Genomic DNA, 17,124 nt, shown 5'->3' with positions numbered 1-17,124 from the left:
ACACTATATAAATCTCACATGCAAGACTTGCTGCGTGTGAGATTCTATACGGGCCTGCGATGGAAGGGGTTTGGTTGGGGTGGAGGCGTCAGGTGTGTGGCGCATCATGATATTATTACGAGTCCCGACATCAGCAGGCTTTCATCTCTGCATCACGTTCCATCTCGACTTCCCTCGTTGTTCCCCAAAGTCTTCCTCCTCTGCCGTAAGACGAAGTCCAACTCTCTCTCTCTCTCTCTCTCTCTCTCCCCCCTTTCTAGAACAGCTTGACGCGGGATCCAACATGCGGTAAAAGAGAGCGGCCAATAACACAAGGGAAAGTTGACAAGAGAGAGAGAGAGAGACAGAGAGACAGCAAACGATCTGACAGATACATGCGCATTAGATGATGACGATGCGCATGACGGTTCGTTGTTCTGCTATATTTTCCAACCTCCCGGTTAGATGTTCACCAACCAACCAATCCTCCGTCGTCGCCGGCATCCCTTGGTCTTCCTCTGTTTTCGGCCACTTCAAATCCCAGGCCGCACCCGGCAACCATCACAACATCTGCAGCAGCAGCAAGATGGGCGACCATGAGACCCCTAGCTTTGAGAAGCCCAGGCATGTGGCCAAGAAGGTGCTTGCCAGGTCGCAGCAAGAGGGCGTCGGTGCCAGTGTCAGGAGGAGCATAGGAAGGTAACATCTCCTGATCCATCTTCCGGATAGGTGTCGTGTGATCGATCTCATGCCGGTGTTGTTGGGACTCTTGATCTCCAGCGGAGCACTCCGGAACCTGGATCCTTTCCTCATGCTGGACGAGTTCTCAGGTTCGACTCTTGATCTCCTCTTTCTTTCTATTGCTCTTCTCCGATCATTGATCGTGGATCGTGGCTTCTCTATCGTTGACCTCCTCTTCTCTTCGGCATCACAGTCTCTGCCCCTGCCGGATTCCCGGATCATCCTCACAGAGGTCAGCGATCTTGGTCATTCATTGATCTTTAATGCTTCTTCCTCTTTCTCATGTTACGATCTCTTCCTCAGGTTTCGAAACTGTTACCTACATGCTCCAGGTAATGATTCTCGCATGAGATATTGAGTAAGAGGGAAGTGTTTTGATCGGAGAGAATCTAACAGTATGACTGTGATCATGTAATCCAGGGAGCTTCCACGCACCAAGATTTCGCCGGGCACAAAGGCACCATCAGGGCAGGAGATTTGCAGGTAATTAATTCACCCGACATGTAATCCAACGTTCGGGTCTGGATCACCATGATTCATGCTTCCATCATCTTCCAGTGGATGACTGCTGGCAGAGGGATCATCCACTCCGAGATGCCTGCTGACGAAGGGGAAAACACAGGATTGCAGCTGTGGATCAACCTGTCCGCCAAGGATAAGATGTAACGTCACCTCCTCCTCCTCCTCCTCTTTCTCGACCTTTGATAGCCTTCGCTGTGACATGCTCACCTTGTTGATCCCGTCCCAAGGATGGCGCCGAGGTACCAGGAGCTGCAGAGCAAGGACATCAGCAGGGTGGAGAAGGACGGCGTGGACGTCCGGATAATAGCCGGAGAATCCTTCGGGGTGCGCTCACCGGTGTACACCCAGACGCCGACCATGTATCTCGACTTCACGCTGCAGCCGGGCGCGCAGGTTCACCAGCGAGTCCCCGAGGACTGGAACGCCTTCGTCTACATCTTGGAGGGGGAAGGCGTGTTCGGGGACCCCAAGGCGTCCCCTGCGACCAGCCACCACACGCTGGTGCTGAGCCCCGGCGACGGCCTCAGCGTGTGGAACCGGTCGGCGAAGCCCCTGCGGTTTGTCCTGATCGGCGGGCAGCCGTTGAACGAGCCCATCGTGCAGTATGGCCCCTTCGTCATGACCACCCAGGCCGAGATCCAGAAGGCCATCGAGGACTACCATTACTGCAAGAATGGGTTCGAGAACGCCAGGCATTGGAGGTCTCAGCAGCAGCAGCAGCAGTGAAATGATCGAACAGGTTGAAGACTGTCATTAATAAAGGAGTAACGCAAGGAAGTGATTCATTTACATCAATTCGAACTCTTTACTGTTGACTAAACAATGTGGCAAGTTCATTTGTGTTTTATCCTTGTTTTTACCCATCAAGATTGCCTTCTTATCTTCCTTCAGTGGAATTAACAGCACATTTCTTGCTCTTCAAACAACATTTGTTCTACTCTGCAACTGCTTGTGTTTCCTTGGCTCATCAATTTCTGGTGATCCGATTAAGAAGCAACTGGCACGGCTGCGAGCTGTGGAGAATTCGGACGCGCGGCCTAAAATCGCTCGTCTCCATCCATCTTTCCCGCGAACACCACTTGTCCTTTCATCTCGCAGCTGCTTACCTCGGAGACTGCCCACCACCTGCTCGGTGATAGGCCCCACAGCGTCCATTCTGATCTTTTGCCCTGCGCGTCAAGCAAACGCCTCGCCGCAGAACATGTCATGTTCTACCGTTACATCAGTATCATCCTCGGTTGCTGCTTTTGCCTCTGCGAGCCGCCGTCGGGACGGGATTTCTCTGGGAAACGTAGCAGCAGCTTAAAAGCTTCGTATCGAACACATCACGTGGTTTCGGTACTGATAGGAGAAAAAGAGAGAGATGCGAATATCCAAGTGTCACGTCCAACGCGTAGTCAATGTTTTGAGGTCAATATAAACAATTATGTATCTCACTTGTAAAAATGCTTAATTGAAATGATCGAATTGGCTACATTTTGATTTGAGCATCAAATAAATCCGTTGATGAAACATGCTGTGAGATTGGGTTCTAAGTTATTATGGCATCTTATGTTCTAAGTTGATCGTGATGATTTACCCATATTCCTTAATGATATATTTTATTGACTTGAAAATTTGATTTGAGAAAAAAATAATAATTCATTATCTTTTTTTTTTGAACCAATAATTGAAGTGAAAATTTGTTGTTTAATCTTTGTATTCTTAAGCCTTTGGGATATGTATTCAGCGATCAGAGTATATTATTACTTGATTTACGAATTCTCCAACTACGTATATTCTTGAGAAAGAAAGAAAGAAAGAAAAAACAATCGATGATTAAATTCTTTGAAGAATGAGCTAAGACGAACACATTTGTCTTCTTCCTTTTAGATTGTGGCCGATGTTGAAAGGTTTAACTATCCAAAGCACAAGGATTTGATTGCCAATTTTCTTATCTCATCAGTTAGCTGCTAGCTAGTATTATAGCAACGAAACAGTGAGAAATGTTCGACTTTAGATCATTGACCATTAAAGAAAATGTGACCTACAAACATATCCCTCGAATCATGATCATTTAAGACCTTACATATAATAAATACACTTGGAAAGAGATTTGATTGCCAATTTTTTAATCAAGGCAATGCACTTTGTAAATAAGAAGTTTTTGATGAGGGATTTCATCCTCGCATGCCCAAGAAGTGTCAAGAGATCAAGAAATCTGAATGGATGAGAAAAGAGACTATTCCATGTAAGTGTTAGAAAAGAGATCAAGAAATTTTATGGGTTAGAACATCTGTTCATGTAAGTGTGTTCATTTCACTGGTCAGAATAAATTTGTTTTGGGATGCCATTACATGATAAGTTCTTATTGTATCACTTGTACTTCCAAGTCAATCGAGTCTAAGCTTGTTGTGCATTACAAGTAGAATTCCCCCTTCGATTGGAAAGAGATGCAAATAGCTAAATGATAACAGCTCAAGCCTATCATCCAATCACTTTATTTCCTTCCCTTGTTAGCCTGCTTAATCGTATCCATAAATCAACGTTACGATCACATGGACATGATGATATGTGGTTCGTCATCCTCCATAAGTCCATTCCGACATGTGATTTGGGTTTCCTGGTCTATTCCATCCGCAAAGGACATCTACAAAAGGGACAAGAGGAGTGGATGGAACACACACATCGACCTCGTCTGAGGCATGGCAGGAGAGGAGGAAGTGACTCTCGAGAGCTTGAGGAAGAAGATGGCAGACTTCGCGAGGGAGAGAGACTGGGAACCATTCCATAGCCCCAGGAACCTCCTCCTGGCCCTGGTACTTCCTCCTCCTCCTCCTACTCTTCTTTTCCCTGCTTTGTTCCTTGATGAGACTCTAACGTCAAACACCAGCCCTCGTTGAGTTCTGGCCCCTTCGCCTTGTGCCTTTGCTTGTACATGCTTTCGATGTATGGTAAGGGATGAATTTGGTGTTCTTTCTGAAGACATGCCTGGGCAAGGCGAAAGGGGAAGACCTCAGAAACGACCGAGTCTTGAGATCATTTCTTTTGTTGTTCTCGATGAAAAAGAACCAAGTGTTTGAACGGAAGATTTCTGTCTGCTGTTGGTTTTGTTTTGTTGTTGGTTTCAGGTGGGGGAGGTCGGGGAACTGTCAGAGATCTTCCAATGGAAAGGTGAGGTGCCCAAGGGGCTGCCAGAATGGGGAGAGGAAGAGAAGCAGCACCTGGGAGAGGAGCTCTCAGATGTGCTGCTCTACCTTGTGAGGCTCTCAGACATGTGTGGGGTGGACCTGGGGAAGGCTGCACTCAGGAAGCTGGAGCTCAATGCCCTCAAATACCCTGTCCAGCCATGCAAGGGCTCCTCTTCAGGGAAGAAGCACACTCACCACCCCCCCACCAGTGCAAGCAACTCCAGCACCGAGGACCCCAGCAGTGGTGGAGCTTCTGAGGACGCTCTGCAACGCTAGCCTTCTAGGTTATCTTTTTGGTCATGGATAGGGGCCATTTTGGGGTAGACAGAGAAGCAGGGAAGGGTCTTATTTTGTTGCATGGGCACCATCTCGGTTGGTGCAGCCATTGCTGCCCGGGAGGCTAGCAGACAAAACATACTTAAATGCAATGCTGTTTCCTCATCCTTTATGCTGCCACAGGCCTCAGAGACCGTGTGAGGTGAGGCCCCCTTTTTTATGATGTCCAGGCTTCTCACGGTGAAGTTTGCAGTGAGAGAGGTACACGACACCTCTGCCCTCATAATTGGGATCCTATAAAGTTGGGATCGTCAGATAAATGGGAGGAGGAATCCTATCAAGGACAGTGCCATCAGAGGTTCCCTGCTGCCACTCGGTACTCACTCCGGAGGGATCCCTTCCTGTTGGCAATCCAAGTCTATATATCCTTTGAGATCTGGTGGATTGATTTGGTAACTTTTCCGCATGCTCTCTGCAACCGGCAAGAGGGCCCTTTTGTCTGCTTTGGGTCTCATCGTCGCCGTCAATCTTTGCTCACGAACAACACCCACAAACTTTCATTCAACTGTGGTACTGTTCCTCTGTCATCATGCCATCTGATCTCTATTTCTCCATTTTCTTTCTTCGTACAGGGTATTTGCTATCTTTTCTCCCTCCCACTTTGTTAAACAACCATGGCTGTTGATGTCAGAGTAAATGTGTTCTTGTCGGCGCCTCCCGCAGGAGAGCCGAGGCCGTATTGATGTAGTTGTAGATGAAACATCAGATTGAAGATCAAATTTTGCTCCGTAAATTTACTTGAAAAAGTGGCCGTATAATATAGCTCGAGAAGAGTTTTAGAGTTACGAGGACTATACTCTCTCTCTCTCTCTCTCTCTCTCTCTCCCCGATCAAGCTTCGCCAAAGCAGTAATGGAGGAAGACCGGTATTATGATGACTACGTGTATGAGCCTTATCCTCCTGGGATTAGGTTTACTCCCAAAGACGAAGAGCTCATCGTGTATCTCACATCGAAGGACAAGGCAGAACGACACCCCAGCAATGGAATCCAAGAAGTGGACCTCTACAAATACCACCCGGGGACACTAGTACTTCCGTTCATCTTGTTCGTAGAAAGATCATGTTGATGATGTTGAACAAGAAGGAAGAAGAAGAAGGAGGAAGAGAAATGTGGGAAGAAGATGGCATGTTCGACGATGATGATTTCAGCGGCTTGCTCATGGGTGATATTTCTAATTTGGTTTAGGAAACCGATGGTTGCTTTCGTCTTAGGTTATGACAGAAAGAATTGAAGGAGTTAGGCATTAGTATGAGGACTTGATCATATGATTCTTTAGTTTTAGGTTTCGTTGCTTGAAACATTCGCTCGATAGAAAGGTTTTTAGCATAGTACTGTTGCCGTGAATAAATGGAAATCTTAGCACAATTGCTTGGGCATATGGAATTTATTTAGCACCTAATTGGTTTATATTTGATTGTTTGTCTACAAAATGATTCCTGTCGTGAGACTAATTAGCCCGACCCGATGGATAACCTATTGTTAATGATAGTATTTGTATAGAATTTGATTCTTTTTGTTCTTTCTATATCTATTATAGTTTGATCTTAATTAACACCACACTAGTCCAATCCTCAACGCATTGATCTCATTCAACTATGAACGGTGTTCCCAACAAATATCCCTTTAATGGTTAACTTAGTTTTTGATTCAACGTCGATTACAATAGGCTATTATTCATGTGTATCGATCACATGTTTATCATGTGTCAACGACTCACGTGGCACTTAGGTGATAACTACATGATGTTGAGGTGATAACCACATGACATCGAATATATTATCATGCAACATTAATGTGATAGTCACATGATGTTGAGATGACATCCACATAACAATTAAGGTAATTTACTATCCATATGACATTGAGATAGCAACCATGTATCATTAATGTATTATCATTTGGTGCTATGCATATGGTGGGGAGATGGCATCTGGATCTTTTACAAATCAATTATAATTTTTATTCACTTAGTACAAATTATTTATCTAAGTCGGTAGATTGTGGAGCAAATCCAATAAATATAGTCTTGAGTCTTTCACTACATATCTCTGATATCGGCGTATAATCTTTGGATTATTTCAGTCTATGTTGCAGTAGAATCTTAAGACGAGCTGAATAATTTGCATCGTATAGAGTCTTTATGCTGTAATCTTCTACTCGTACAAAAGGTGAGATACGTACGTACTCATTTGGATTCATCGCAGAAGAAAAGCTAAGCAGTTGACGAAACGTCTCCGCCATTATTGCATGGGACCTAATTCGGGAAACCTTCAAGGGATGGAGTCCGCCACCGAGTCCGCTGCCTCGGCCGAGGTCGCAACCTCCCCTCGTCCGCACCTCCCCCGCTCACACGCGTCGGCCAAGCAAACTCAGGTCCCAATACCACTCACACGTAGCCCATCAGTCCCCGTGGTCAGCTGAAGGCCGTCGCCTCCTACATATAAGGCCAATGCAGGCACCTCCTGCTGCCACGCATTGGTCGAGTTTCCTCAATGGAGGTGATAGCCGAGGAGGTTTCTGTCCATATAGATGACATGGTGAGCAAGGAAGAGGATCAAGAAAGAGAGGATGGAGAGGGAGTAGAAGAAGCACAGCAGACTGTCACAAAGAACTTGAACAGGATGGATTCGCTTGAGATGGAGGCTGGCAAGATCTCTGTGATGCGCGGTACCTCTAAAGTAAGCATGAGGTTCTACGTTTCTCTGTCTCGTCTGTTAATTCTACGGCCATATAACTTGAATGTGTAGTGCTTTCCCATATTTGATGTCGTTTTCCATCTAGTTTGCTTAGGTGTTTGATGCATTGGAATTCTCATGTCCTTGCTCTGTTTCATGGCTAATTAGTTCTGGTTCTAAACATTGCAGGTTCTTTCGACAGCTGCAGTAATGCAGCTGGCTTTTCAGAGCATCGGAGTGGTGTATGGAGACATCGGAACGTCGCCGCTGTACGTGTTTGCCAGCACATTCTCCGACCGGGTGCCGAGCAAACACGACATCGTCGGAGCTCTCTCGCTCATCATCTACTCGCTGACTCTCCTTCCCCTCATCAAATATGTGTTCATCGTCCTCCGGGCTAACGACAATGGAGAAGGTGGTGGATTTTCCTGCCTATATTTATGGATCCAACCGTGAATACGAGTTCATGTGCATCGTTCTGTGTCTCTGCAAATGACAGGGGGGACTTTCGCCATGTACTCGCTGATATGTAGGCATGCCAAGGTGAGTGCAATCCCTAACCAGCAAGCAGAGGACGATGAACTCTCTGCTTGCACGGCGAAGTTCCCGAGCAAGAATCCGAAACGGGCGAAGAAGATCAAAGAGGCGTTGGAGAACAGCAGTTGGGCTAAGACTATCCTTCTCTCTCTGACCCTCTTCGGGACTTGCATGGTCGTCGGAGATGGAATTCTAACTCCTTGCATCTCAGGTCTGATCAGTCAACTCTCTTTGTTGGTGCCTTTCTTATCAGATGGAGATTTGTCTTGCTCCTGACTGTTGGGAGAAATCTGACGACGCAGTTCTATCAGCAGTAGATGGAATCAAGAAAATGGATGCAGCACTGAGCAAAGGTAAAGATTATTCACTTCGGAGAGCTACTTGATGTTGACAGAACTTTGAAGGTCAGCTAATTAGCACTGTTTTGGTCGATGGAATACTAGATGTAGTAGCGCTGATATCAGTGGCTGTGCTGGTGCTTCTCTTCTCCGTTCAAAGGTTTGGGACTGACAAAGTGGGCTACACATTTGCTCCGGCAATCCTCTTCTGGTGCTTGTTCATAGGAATCATTGGAATCTCCAACTTGATCCGCCATGACTCCACAGTGGTGAGGGCCTTCAACCCCATCTACATAAGCTCCTACTTGAAGAGGAATCCGAAAGAGGCATGGATCTCCCTGGGAGGAGTTGTTCTCTGCATCACAGGAACAGAAGCTATGTTTGCTGATCTGGGACACTTCTCAGTGAGAGCAATTCAGGTACTTCACCCTATTAGTACATCAAATTCCAAACTCATAAGAAGCCTCCCTTTCAATCTAATAAAATGTTGCTAGGTTGCATTCACTGGATTGGTTTACCCCTGCTTACTCTGTGCTTATTTGGGACAAGCTGCATACCTGTCTAACTTTCCTGACCATGTGGCTGATGCCTTCTACAAGTCTACTCCAGGTGAGCTTCCATTCAAAGAAGACTGTAAGCAGATTTGTGATCATGAGTTGCATTGGTTCGAATTCTTATTTTGCTTCTTGCAGAGTCTGTGTACTGGCCCATGTTCGTAATCGCCGTCCTGGCTTCCATAATTGCGAGCCAGGCGATGATCTCGGCCACATTTGCCATCGTGAAGCAGTCGATGGCCTTGGGTTGCTTCCCTCGAGTCCGCGTCGTCCACACCTCTCACGAGCACGGAGGGCAGGTCTACATTCCTGAGATAAATTTCCTTCTCATGTTCGCCTGCTTCATGGTCACAGCCTCCTTCAGAGAGACGTCCAAGATCGGGAACGCCTACGGTAATGCTTTTTGCCCGTCTGTTCTTGATCTGCCGTGGACTAACTGCTGCTTCCGCGCGCCACAGGGATCGCGGTGGTCGCGGTGATGATCATCACCTCCTCTCTTCTCATCCTAATTATGCTGATGATATGGCAGACGAGCGTTGTCCTTATAGCGATGTTTGTTCTCGTGGTCTTCTCCTTTGAGCTCCTGTACTTCTCATCGGTGATCTACAAGTTCAGTGAAGGAGGCTATCTTCCACTGACACTTGCAGCGCTGCTCTTCTTCGTCATGTATGTGTGGCACTACGTCCAAAGCAAGCGCCACGCATTCGAAGTGGAACAGAAGGTGTCTGCAGAGTACTTGAGTGGGCTTGGTTCCAACCTCGGCGTCGCTCGGGTTCCCGGCGTCGGCCTTCTCTACACCGAGCTGACGCAAGGCATCCCCGCAATATTCCGCCACTTCCTCACCAACCTCCCCGCCATGCACTCGGTGCTCGTTTTCGTCTCCGTCAAGTACTTGCCGGTGAGCAACGTGCCGGCAGAGGAGCGCTTCTTGCTTCGCAGAGTTGGTCCGGAGGATCACGGGATGTACAGGTGCATCGTGAGGTATGGCTACCGGGATCGGCGAGTCGGCTGCGAGGTCTTCGAGTGCCTGCTCATGGCGCAGCTCAAGTCTTTTATTCGGGTGGAAGCCATGGAGGGAGGCTGCCGAGAGAAGGTAGAGGCAGAGGAGGAGATCAGGTTCTTGGAACGCTCCTGCGCCGCAGGAGTCGTCTACTTGCTGGGTCACAGCGAGGTCAGGGCGAGCAAGAATTCCAGCTTGGTGAAGAAGGTGGTCGTCGACTACGTCTATGATTTCTTGCGGAGAAACTTCCGGCAGGGGCTCGTCGACCTTCAGATACCCAACAAGAACTTGATGCAAGTTGGCATGAACTACACTGTTTGATCGTATTACTCGAAATCAAGGAGACGAATGAATAAATTCTGTCTCACCCATCGATTTCAACTTTAGAACACGATATCAAACGCAGATTGAATTGAGCCCGTGAGTTAAGATCGGCAGTATTAGGAGTTCACGGGCAGATCTAATCACGACCAAAATATAGTTTATATGGTGTAAGTTTTTCTAATGGTCTGACGGCGGAAGAGGAATAGAGAGGTCGATGACTGCAGCACGTGAGCACGTTTGTATTGCCCACCGAGAATGTTGAAGAAGATGAGCAGATCCAGATCTGCAATCTGCTAGCTAATTTAACACACAATTTCAAACCATTAATCATGTATAATCCATTGCTTGGATCTAGTAAAGAAACAGGAGATTATTTGCATGAACTTTGATACTTGTGCACACAATATCACACTTTCAACAACTAGACAGCTACTGCTGGATGCACCGGTCGACGACGCATGACACTGCTTATTCCATGCACTTGATATCACGAAGGAGTAATCGACATCTGATGATAAGCACATCATCCCAATGACTGAACCTCGCCACCTCCATCAACAATTTGCTGGTAATTTGAGGTTGCACTTTGGAGGCAGCGCCATGGCCAGGCCGGGGTCGATTCCCAGCGCGGGCAGCAGCGGCGAGTTCTTGTAGGAGCAGAGGCACGGCAGGTCTGCGTTGGCGAGGGCCTTGCAGCACGCCGCCGACGGCGGCGGTGGATTCGGCGGCGTCACCGAAGGCTTGCACGCATCGAAACCTTCCTGTGTCATGTTGCAGACGGCTTCGCCGCCCTCGAAAGTCATCGACAGCAGCAGTATGGCCATGGCGGCTGTCCTGAGAAACTCCATTGCTGCAATGCTGGGAGTACCAACTGCTGAATTGGTGCATATATATATATAAATATATACATATATGTATACATATAACGAAGTTTCTAATGACTCAAATAAGCTTGATCACACGATTAATAGCCCGTTAACTCTGAGTTAATTTGATTGGGTGAGTGGGTTGTGAGTAGGCTGATTTGATGGGTTTGGGCTGGAGTTATCGGAGATTAGCAGATATGTATTAGTTAGCTGTTCTTCATGAGGATTTGGATGTTGCTTCTTGTACGCCCTACTTGTTGGGGAGAATAAGGTGGGCCTTTGAGGCTTGCGTGAAAGCAAGGAGGAACGAGGGATGTCGGCGACACGTAAACAAAGGCATAAGAACGAAGGAGGGAAGCATCGATCATTAGAACAGCACTGGCTTTCTTGGCTTCGCTTCAGCAACTGGGTCAGCTTAGCTATGCGAACGATGTATGTTCCAGGTCAATGTAACTGGAGGCCTTCCTTCTACGTTTGTGCCTTCTATGTTTACCAGACGTGAAGCTCGAAGGGAATTAAACATGCATAAAATATATAAGAAAAGAGTTTTATGGGAAGAACAGCTGCCGAATTCCTTGCTGATGATTCAAGTGGAGTTGAAACATTCCGGCCCCACAGTTGACATGAAACCAAATTCTTGTTCTGATATAAATTGAAGGATTAATTGAAGGTAATAAACCTACTTTGAGGTTTTTCATGTTTACTTACTATAATCAATGTTTACATACCATATCGTATTGGATGATACCAACATAATTTATTGATTCCATTTTTGCTTTTATTCTAATCTTTCTTATATTTTTTCCGAGACTCAATATGTATCGTTATAGTGATAATTGATACATTGATATAGTTTGATACCTTATTGATCCGAGCCCTATTGATATATGAAATTACAAACACCAACCATGATAGTGAGGTTGACAATCTAGTAAAATTTTGTTATGAAATTATAAAAATTAGTATTCTTAGAATTATATATAATATAATTCTTATTTATTGAAAATGTCATCTTCTCCTATCGCATGTTATCCGATTCATTAATTCCTTGACATTCAATCAACTTCCTTCGTGCATCAAGTGAGATGACAAATCAAATCAAAGAAAGAAAGAGACACTGTCTCCTTTAGTCCAAAGACCTGCTCAAGTGATAGGTTGTGCTTTCGGGTGGCAGGATACTCTTTTCCGCTCTCTCCCTCTCTCCTTCTTTTGATCCTTATGCCTTTGCAAGGTACTCAACACCCCCTTTCCTTAGTCCACCGACGCATGAGTTCTTGAATTATTACTTTCTTTCCTCTTCCTTTTTTTGCCTTTTTGGATAGTTAATTACTACTCGCATCAGGTCTGATCACTGTAAGAAACATTATATATATATATATATATAGCATTAAAAAAATAACGGACACCTTAAACCTGCATTAAACGAATAAAGAGAGTAATTGAGAGATCGATAAAAACACCTTGATATTAAACTCACAGGACAGTATATAGTAAAACAGCCAGGGAGTAATCAAGGAACTACAACACAAACTGGAAAAGGCATGGCGAAGACACCAGCACTATATATACTTCTCATGATCCAGCAGACCCAAATAGCCTCACACTCTCCTTAATATTAGGATAATAGTAGTAGGCTTTAATCCTTAATCTCTTATTGTGAACCTTAACAGCATCCAAAATGATCGCGACCGAAGCAGCATCCTACTCGGCCTTCTCTTCTGCCGCTTCCTCGGCCTTCACCTCCTCCACAGCAGCCGGTGGCTCCTCCACGGCTTTCGGCTCTTCTACGGCGGGTTCAGACGATTCCTCGGCTGCAGGTGCGGCGATCTCGGGCTCGGCCTCCGGCTTAGCTTCTTCTGTGGGCTCGGCGACAGCTGGCTCGGCCTCCACCGCCGCCTCCGCCACCTCGACTGCCGAAGGCTCTTCGACGGGCTTCTCCTCAGGCTCCGGAGCGACCTCTACTGTGGGTTCCGCTGCTGGTGGTTCCGTTGCCGCCGGGGCTTCTTCTTTGGGCTCTTCTGCAGGTTCGGCTACGGCTTCGGTCTCAACCACCTCTTCCACGGCAGGCGGTGCCCCGTCTTCCGCTTCGGCAGGGGTGGCGGGGGCTTCTACTGGCACCTCGATAACTGGAGCTGATTCCACCTGCATGCATCACAGAGTCGTCACCATAGATCAAGCTTCAAAGTCGTCGATCGCTCTCTGTCAACTTATTGTCTTTAGATTAAACGAATTCAGCGTTATCACAAGATCTAAATGGCATGCACGTCGTAGAGTTTGGCTAGATGGAAGTATCAGAATCCCATCACGTAGACAAACTTTTGTGTTAAATCGCCTCTGCTACTGTATACCCTTTATAATAATATGTAGTTTTCAACATGAGAGAAATCACCTATGAAAAATCAAGTATATCATTCCGATCTTTGTTTAAGGATCCATGCAACCAAATAATTCATGCTAAGTAAGAGATGGATGAGGAGGATATTGGCTCTCACCTCAACGGAAGCCATGGAAGAGAGGCAGAGAAAGAAGAGGAGGCTGCAAGCACAACAGAGCACAGAGATAGGAGTGGGTGGGATGGAGCCAGCTCTTGGGGTTGTGAGGGTATTTATACGAGGAACTCGATGGCAGTGTGAGACCTTTACAGGCAAGCAACCACACAGTGTTGGGTTGCCGGAACACCATTATTGCGGTATATTGGTAGAGGAAGATATGCATAGCCATTTTCGTTTGTTGAGCATATGCCTCGGATTGTGTGAGCCCATGTGGATGGCGATTCATACACCCCACAACAATATATATACATATAATATATATATATATATATATATATATATATATATATATATATTATATGTTAAATAGTACGTAAACAACTATACGTCCACACGTAGAAAGCTCATATTTAAACGGCGTCCATACTCGGGGCGGTGTAGGATAATGAGTTGGAAACTCAGAGACATCCACGTAAGCATCATTATAGGATCAACTGTTCCTTTAAACGGGCTACGTGGCTGGCCCGCACTGCGGTACGTACGCTCGTGGCCTCTCCTTGGCAGGAAAGCGGGTCCCACAATGGCGGGGCCGCGGCCAGCGAACCTCGCGCAAGAGGGGTGGGGGGATGATATCGGACGGCCCACCTGAGTCCGTCCGAGTGGGACCCGCTCGGTTACGTCGGTGGATGGCGAGGCCACGTGACGGAGACAGGCGGGAGAGGACGGCGTGGGTCCGGCGGCCACCTGGGGAGGGGCGCTTCCGGACAAGCGGCACCGCCCAGGCCGGTGGGTTCCTTTGCTTCTTGCTTTATCTTGTTCCCCTGTCACGGCCATGCCACCAAGCGGGAAAAGACGCCTTCTCATTGGTCGATAGGACTTCCTTGGCAATCCACCTCCGTCAGGAAAGGGACTCTTTCACTGAATAGTGACTGGACCAAGACACGTGAGCGGCGCCAATCTTTGCGCGCTCGTGATCTCTGTACGTCCCTTCCTCTCCTAAACTACTGTGAAGAACTCTTGCCTCTGTTTCTTCGCTGGAAATACTGAAGTCTGCTCCTCTTTCATTTCAATCGCAACCACTAGACCATTTCTTGTCTATTAATCTTTTTCTCCTTTTATTTGTCTCTGTTCTCAGAAAACGAGACAATGAGAATAAAATCGGGAGAAGGACGAGTAATAAGAGATCGATCGTCCTTCTGCCAGTGACAACTCCTCCATTGTCATAATGGTCATTTGCTTCAGACACCTATGAAGTAAACTAAGCAACGACTCGCTCAATGGTTATCATTTCATCCTCAACCTACCAACTTTTTTGATCGATGCATGTATTCAATGATCCTCCTTTTCTGGCTACTTGACATAACTTGGCCGAAAGCGTGTTTCCTAACACCCCGTAACACATGATTCTGACAGAGAGATCACTACCATCAAGCCCAGCACACAACAAAAAGCGAAACTGTTGCAGTGTCATGTCCTAGTTTTAGAAGGAAAGATATGAATCAAACACTGCGTTTAGGACCACCATCTTTTGACTCGAGAAGCAGGGCGAGGGGTGGATGATCTCATAATGGCTGATACTGTGGAAGTGGTGGCCATCATCTCCACCAACCTTAGCAAAGGAGCGGGGCCGTAATGCAGGATGTGATGCCATGCTGTTGGTATAGGTAGGCATTGGGTCATAGTCATAGCCATCCGTCTGATTCCAAGTGCTCCTTTAGTTTGGATGGGAGCTTGTGAGTAGGAAGCACAGTTGATTCTTCTTCGCCAAGGAAGAAATGGCTCCTCTATGTGGATGTGAACCAATTCATTTGGTTGTCATGGCCTACAGTGATGTGGAACGCCATCCGAGATGGACATGCACATCAGTGCACCGGAACGACGTGTCTGTCGACATGTCTCCATCTCCTTCTTGTCTCAGAGTTAGGGCACTCAAGCATTTCGTCGAGTTGATAACTTCTACGATGAGGGTACTGTTTGAGAGAACGAATACTCTATATTGATCTTATCCAAATCTTCTATTGACAGAAGCTCCAGGTGTTACAACGGAACGGGTGATCGGCATACTTACTCTTACTGAAAGAAACCTCAAGACTTCGAGATGCGTTGGAGTCACCAGGAAATTTCTGGAATCGATATCATGGGAGACAAATAATTCTTCGAAAGTCCAGACAAACTCTATACAAAGTAAAGAAGCCATAGAAATCAAAGTTCGATTTATTCTATGAGTACCTATGTATTCTAGGCTTTGATGGATTGGTTGATGTCAAAAAATACTTTGAAATCTCTTGGGATTTATGACTAGTAAATATAGAACGGACGGACAGATTTCTAACTAGCAGCAATGTCAGGGCATAAGATTATAAGAGCAAAGCAATGAAGGCTGACAGGTGGTCCGATATTATAGTCTTTTTAGCCCATGTAATTGTCGAAAAGGAGATCAAGGCAAAAAGAAGACGGAAGAAGAAGAAAAAAAAAAGGCAGGAAAGTTGGATCTTTTGTGTGCCTGTTCATCCAAATATAGACACGGCACAAAAGTTTGTCTCCCTCTCGCCTTGCCATAATTTAAGTTCATCTTTTGGGTCTTCAACGATACCACTTCTCTCCATTAAAATTTTGTTATATTCTCTTAATATTTTAACAGTATTTTGTTAGTATTTTTTTTCTGAGCTTTTGAATAATATTTATTGAGTCAGTTTAGTTCAGTTATTTATTAAGACTATTTAATTCAATTAAAATCGGATATATATTTATTTAATGTTTAATTATTATTAAGAGTCCAAGTCCGAATGTATTCCAGGTGAAACTCTATAAATAATAATGTAATACTTTCTTTAAATCAATAAATCAGTTAATTAATGAAATATTATTCTAATTTGTTACGATAAATCTTAAGAATCCAAGTCCTGATGGACTCAATTCTATAAATAGTGATGTAATCATTTCTTTAAATCAATCAATCAGTTAATTAAGGAAATGTTATTTCAGTTTGTTATGATAAATCTTAAGAGGTCGATCCCCTCAAAGCAATCGCTAATCCCCGCATCAAGGAGGTCGATCCCCTCGAAGCGATCATTATCATTCTTATTTACGATAAAACTTTGGGATTATCATTTGGTACGATAATTGATAAAATCTTAGGGTCTTATCACATTTCTAATAACACATACATGCCGAGAAGTGTAAAATAGGGAAACTGTCTAGCGTAAAGTAATCTTTACCCTCAGAAACGACTTCGGGTGTCCATGAAACCTCGCGAGGATAAGATGTGTAGGAAGTCCAGATGGCTCATATACAAACGATGACTAAACGATTCCATGTGGGTTGAAGGGGTTTCTTTTCTTGCTTATTGGATCAATTTGGGCCTTCGGCAATAAGTAGTAGCGTTATCGGATCCTAAAATCCACCAGGGTTGCAGATCCGGATCCGAATGCATCGAACTCTAATTTCTTCATCAAGAAATCGAGTATTTATTTCTTGATCAAACACAATCGAGTAAAATACAAATTAGACTTCACGTTGTTCATCCCCTTCCTGCGTTGTCGACATTATCCTAATAATTAATGTATTAGTAAAAATCAAGTAGTTTTTT

The 17,124-nt window shown here is 45.5% G+C and overlaps 4 protein-coding genes across 4 annotated transcripts; 3 read left to right on the top strand and 1 right to left on the bottom strand.

The window, feature by feature from the left end:
• The first annotated feature begins 147 nt into the window (after positions 1 to 147).
• LOC135624968 (pirin-like protein) lies at positions 148 to 2,168 on the top strand. Its single transcript, XM_065129137.1, has 7 exons — positions 148 to 678; positions 760 to 809; positions 914 to 952; positions 1,024 to 1,052; positions 1,141 to 1,203; positions 1,279 to 1,382; positions 1,470 to 2,168. Exons 1-7 carry the CDS (start codon positions 386 to 388, stop codon positions 1,966 to 1,968), a joined length of 1,077 nt encoding a protein of 358 aa, XP_064985209.1. The 5' UTR covers positions 148 to 385; the 3' UTR covers positions 1,969 to 2,168.
• Positions 2,169 to 3,882: 1,714 nt separating this feature from the next.
• Positions 3,883 to 4,853, top strand: LOC135624969 (uncharacterized). Its single transcript, XM_065129138.1, has 2 exons — positions 3,883 to 4,040; positions 4,353 to 4,853. The coding sequence occupies exons 1-2, from the start codon at positions 3,927 to 3,929 to the stop codon at positions 4,686 to 4,688; spliced, it is 450 nt and encodes a 149-aa protein (XP_064985210.1). The 5' UTR covers positions 3,883 to 3,926; the 3' UTR covers positions 4,689 to 4,853.
• Positions 4,854 to 7,239: 2,386 nt separating this feature from the next.
• LOC135625955 (potassium transporter 5-like) lies at positions 7,240 to 10,268 on the top strand. The gene is made up of 8 exons (XM_065131110.1): positions 7,240 to 7,427; positions 7,614 to 7,839; positions 7,924 to 8,172; positions 8,264 to 8,314; positions 8,405 to 8,718; positions 8,794 to 8,908; positions 8,992 to 9,246; positions 9,312 to 10,268. Exons 1-8 carry the CDS (start codon positions 7,242 to 7,244, stop codon positions 10,172 to 10,174), a joined length of 2,259 nt encoding a protein of 752 aa, XP_064987182.1. The 5' UTR covers positions 7,240 to 7,241; the 3' UTR covers positions 10,175 to 10,268.
• A 2,214-nt stretch (positions 10,269 to 12,482) lies between these two features.
• Positions 12,483 to 13,690, bottom strand: LOC103968472 (induced stolen tip protein TUB8-like). The gene is made up of 2 exons (XM_009381708.3): positions 13,536 to 13,690; positions 12,483 to 13,185 (listed from the first exon to the last, which is right to left on the bottom strand). Exons 1-2 carry the CDS (start codon positions 13,548 to 13,550, stop codon positions 12,745 to 12,747), a joined length of 456 nt encoding a protein of 151 aa, XP_009379983.2. The 5' UTR covers positions 13,551 to 13,690; the 3' UTR covers positions 12,483 to 12,744.
• Between the last annotated feature and the right edge of the window lie 3,434 nt (positions 13,691 to 17,124).

Source organism: Musa acuminata, chromosome BXJ2-10, assembly GCF_036884655.1.
Source record: "Musa acuminata AAA Group cultivar baxijiao chromosome BXJ2-10, Cavendish_Baxijiao_AAA, whole genome shotgun sequence".
NCBI lineage: Eukaryota > Viridiplantae > Streptophyta > Magnoliopsida > Zingiberales > Musaceae > Musa > Musa acuminata.
This window is presented reverse-complemented; position numbering and strand designations above follow the sequence as displayed.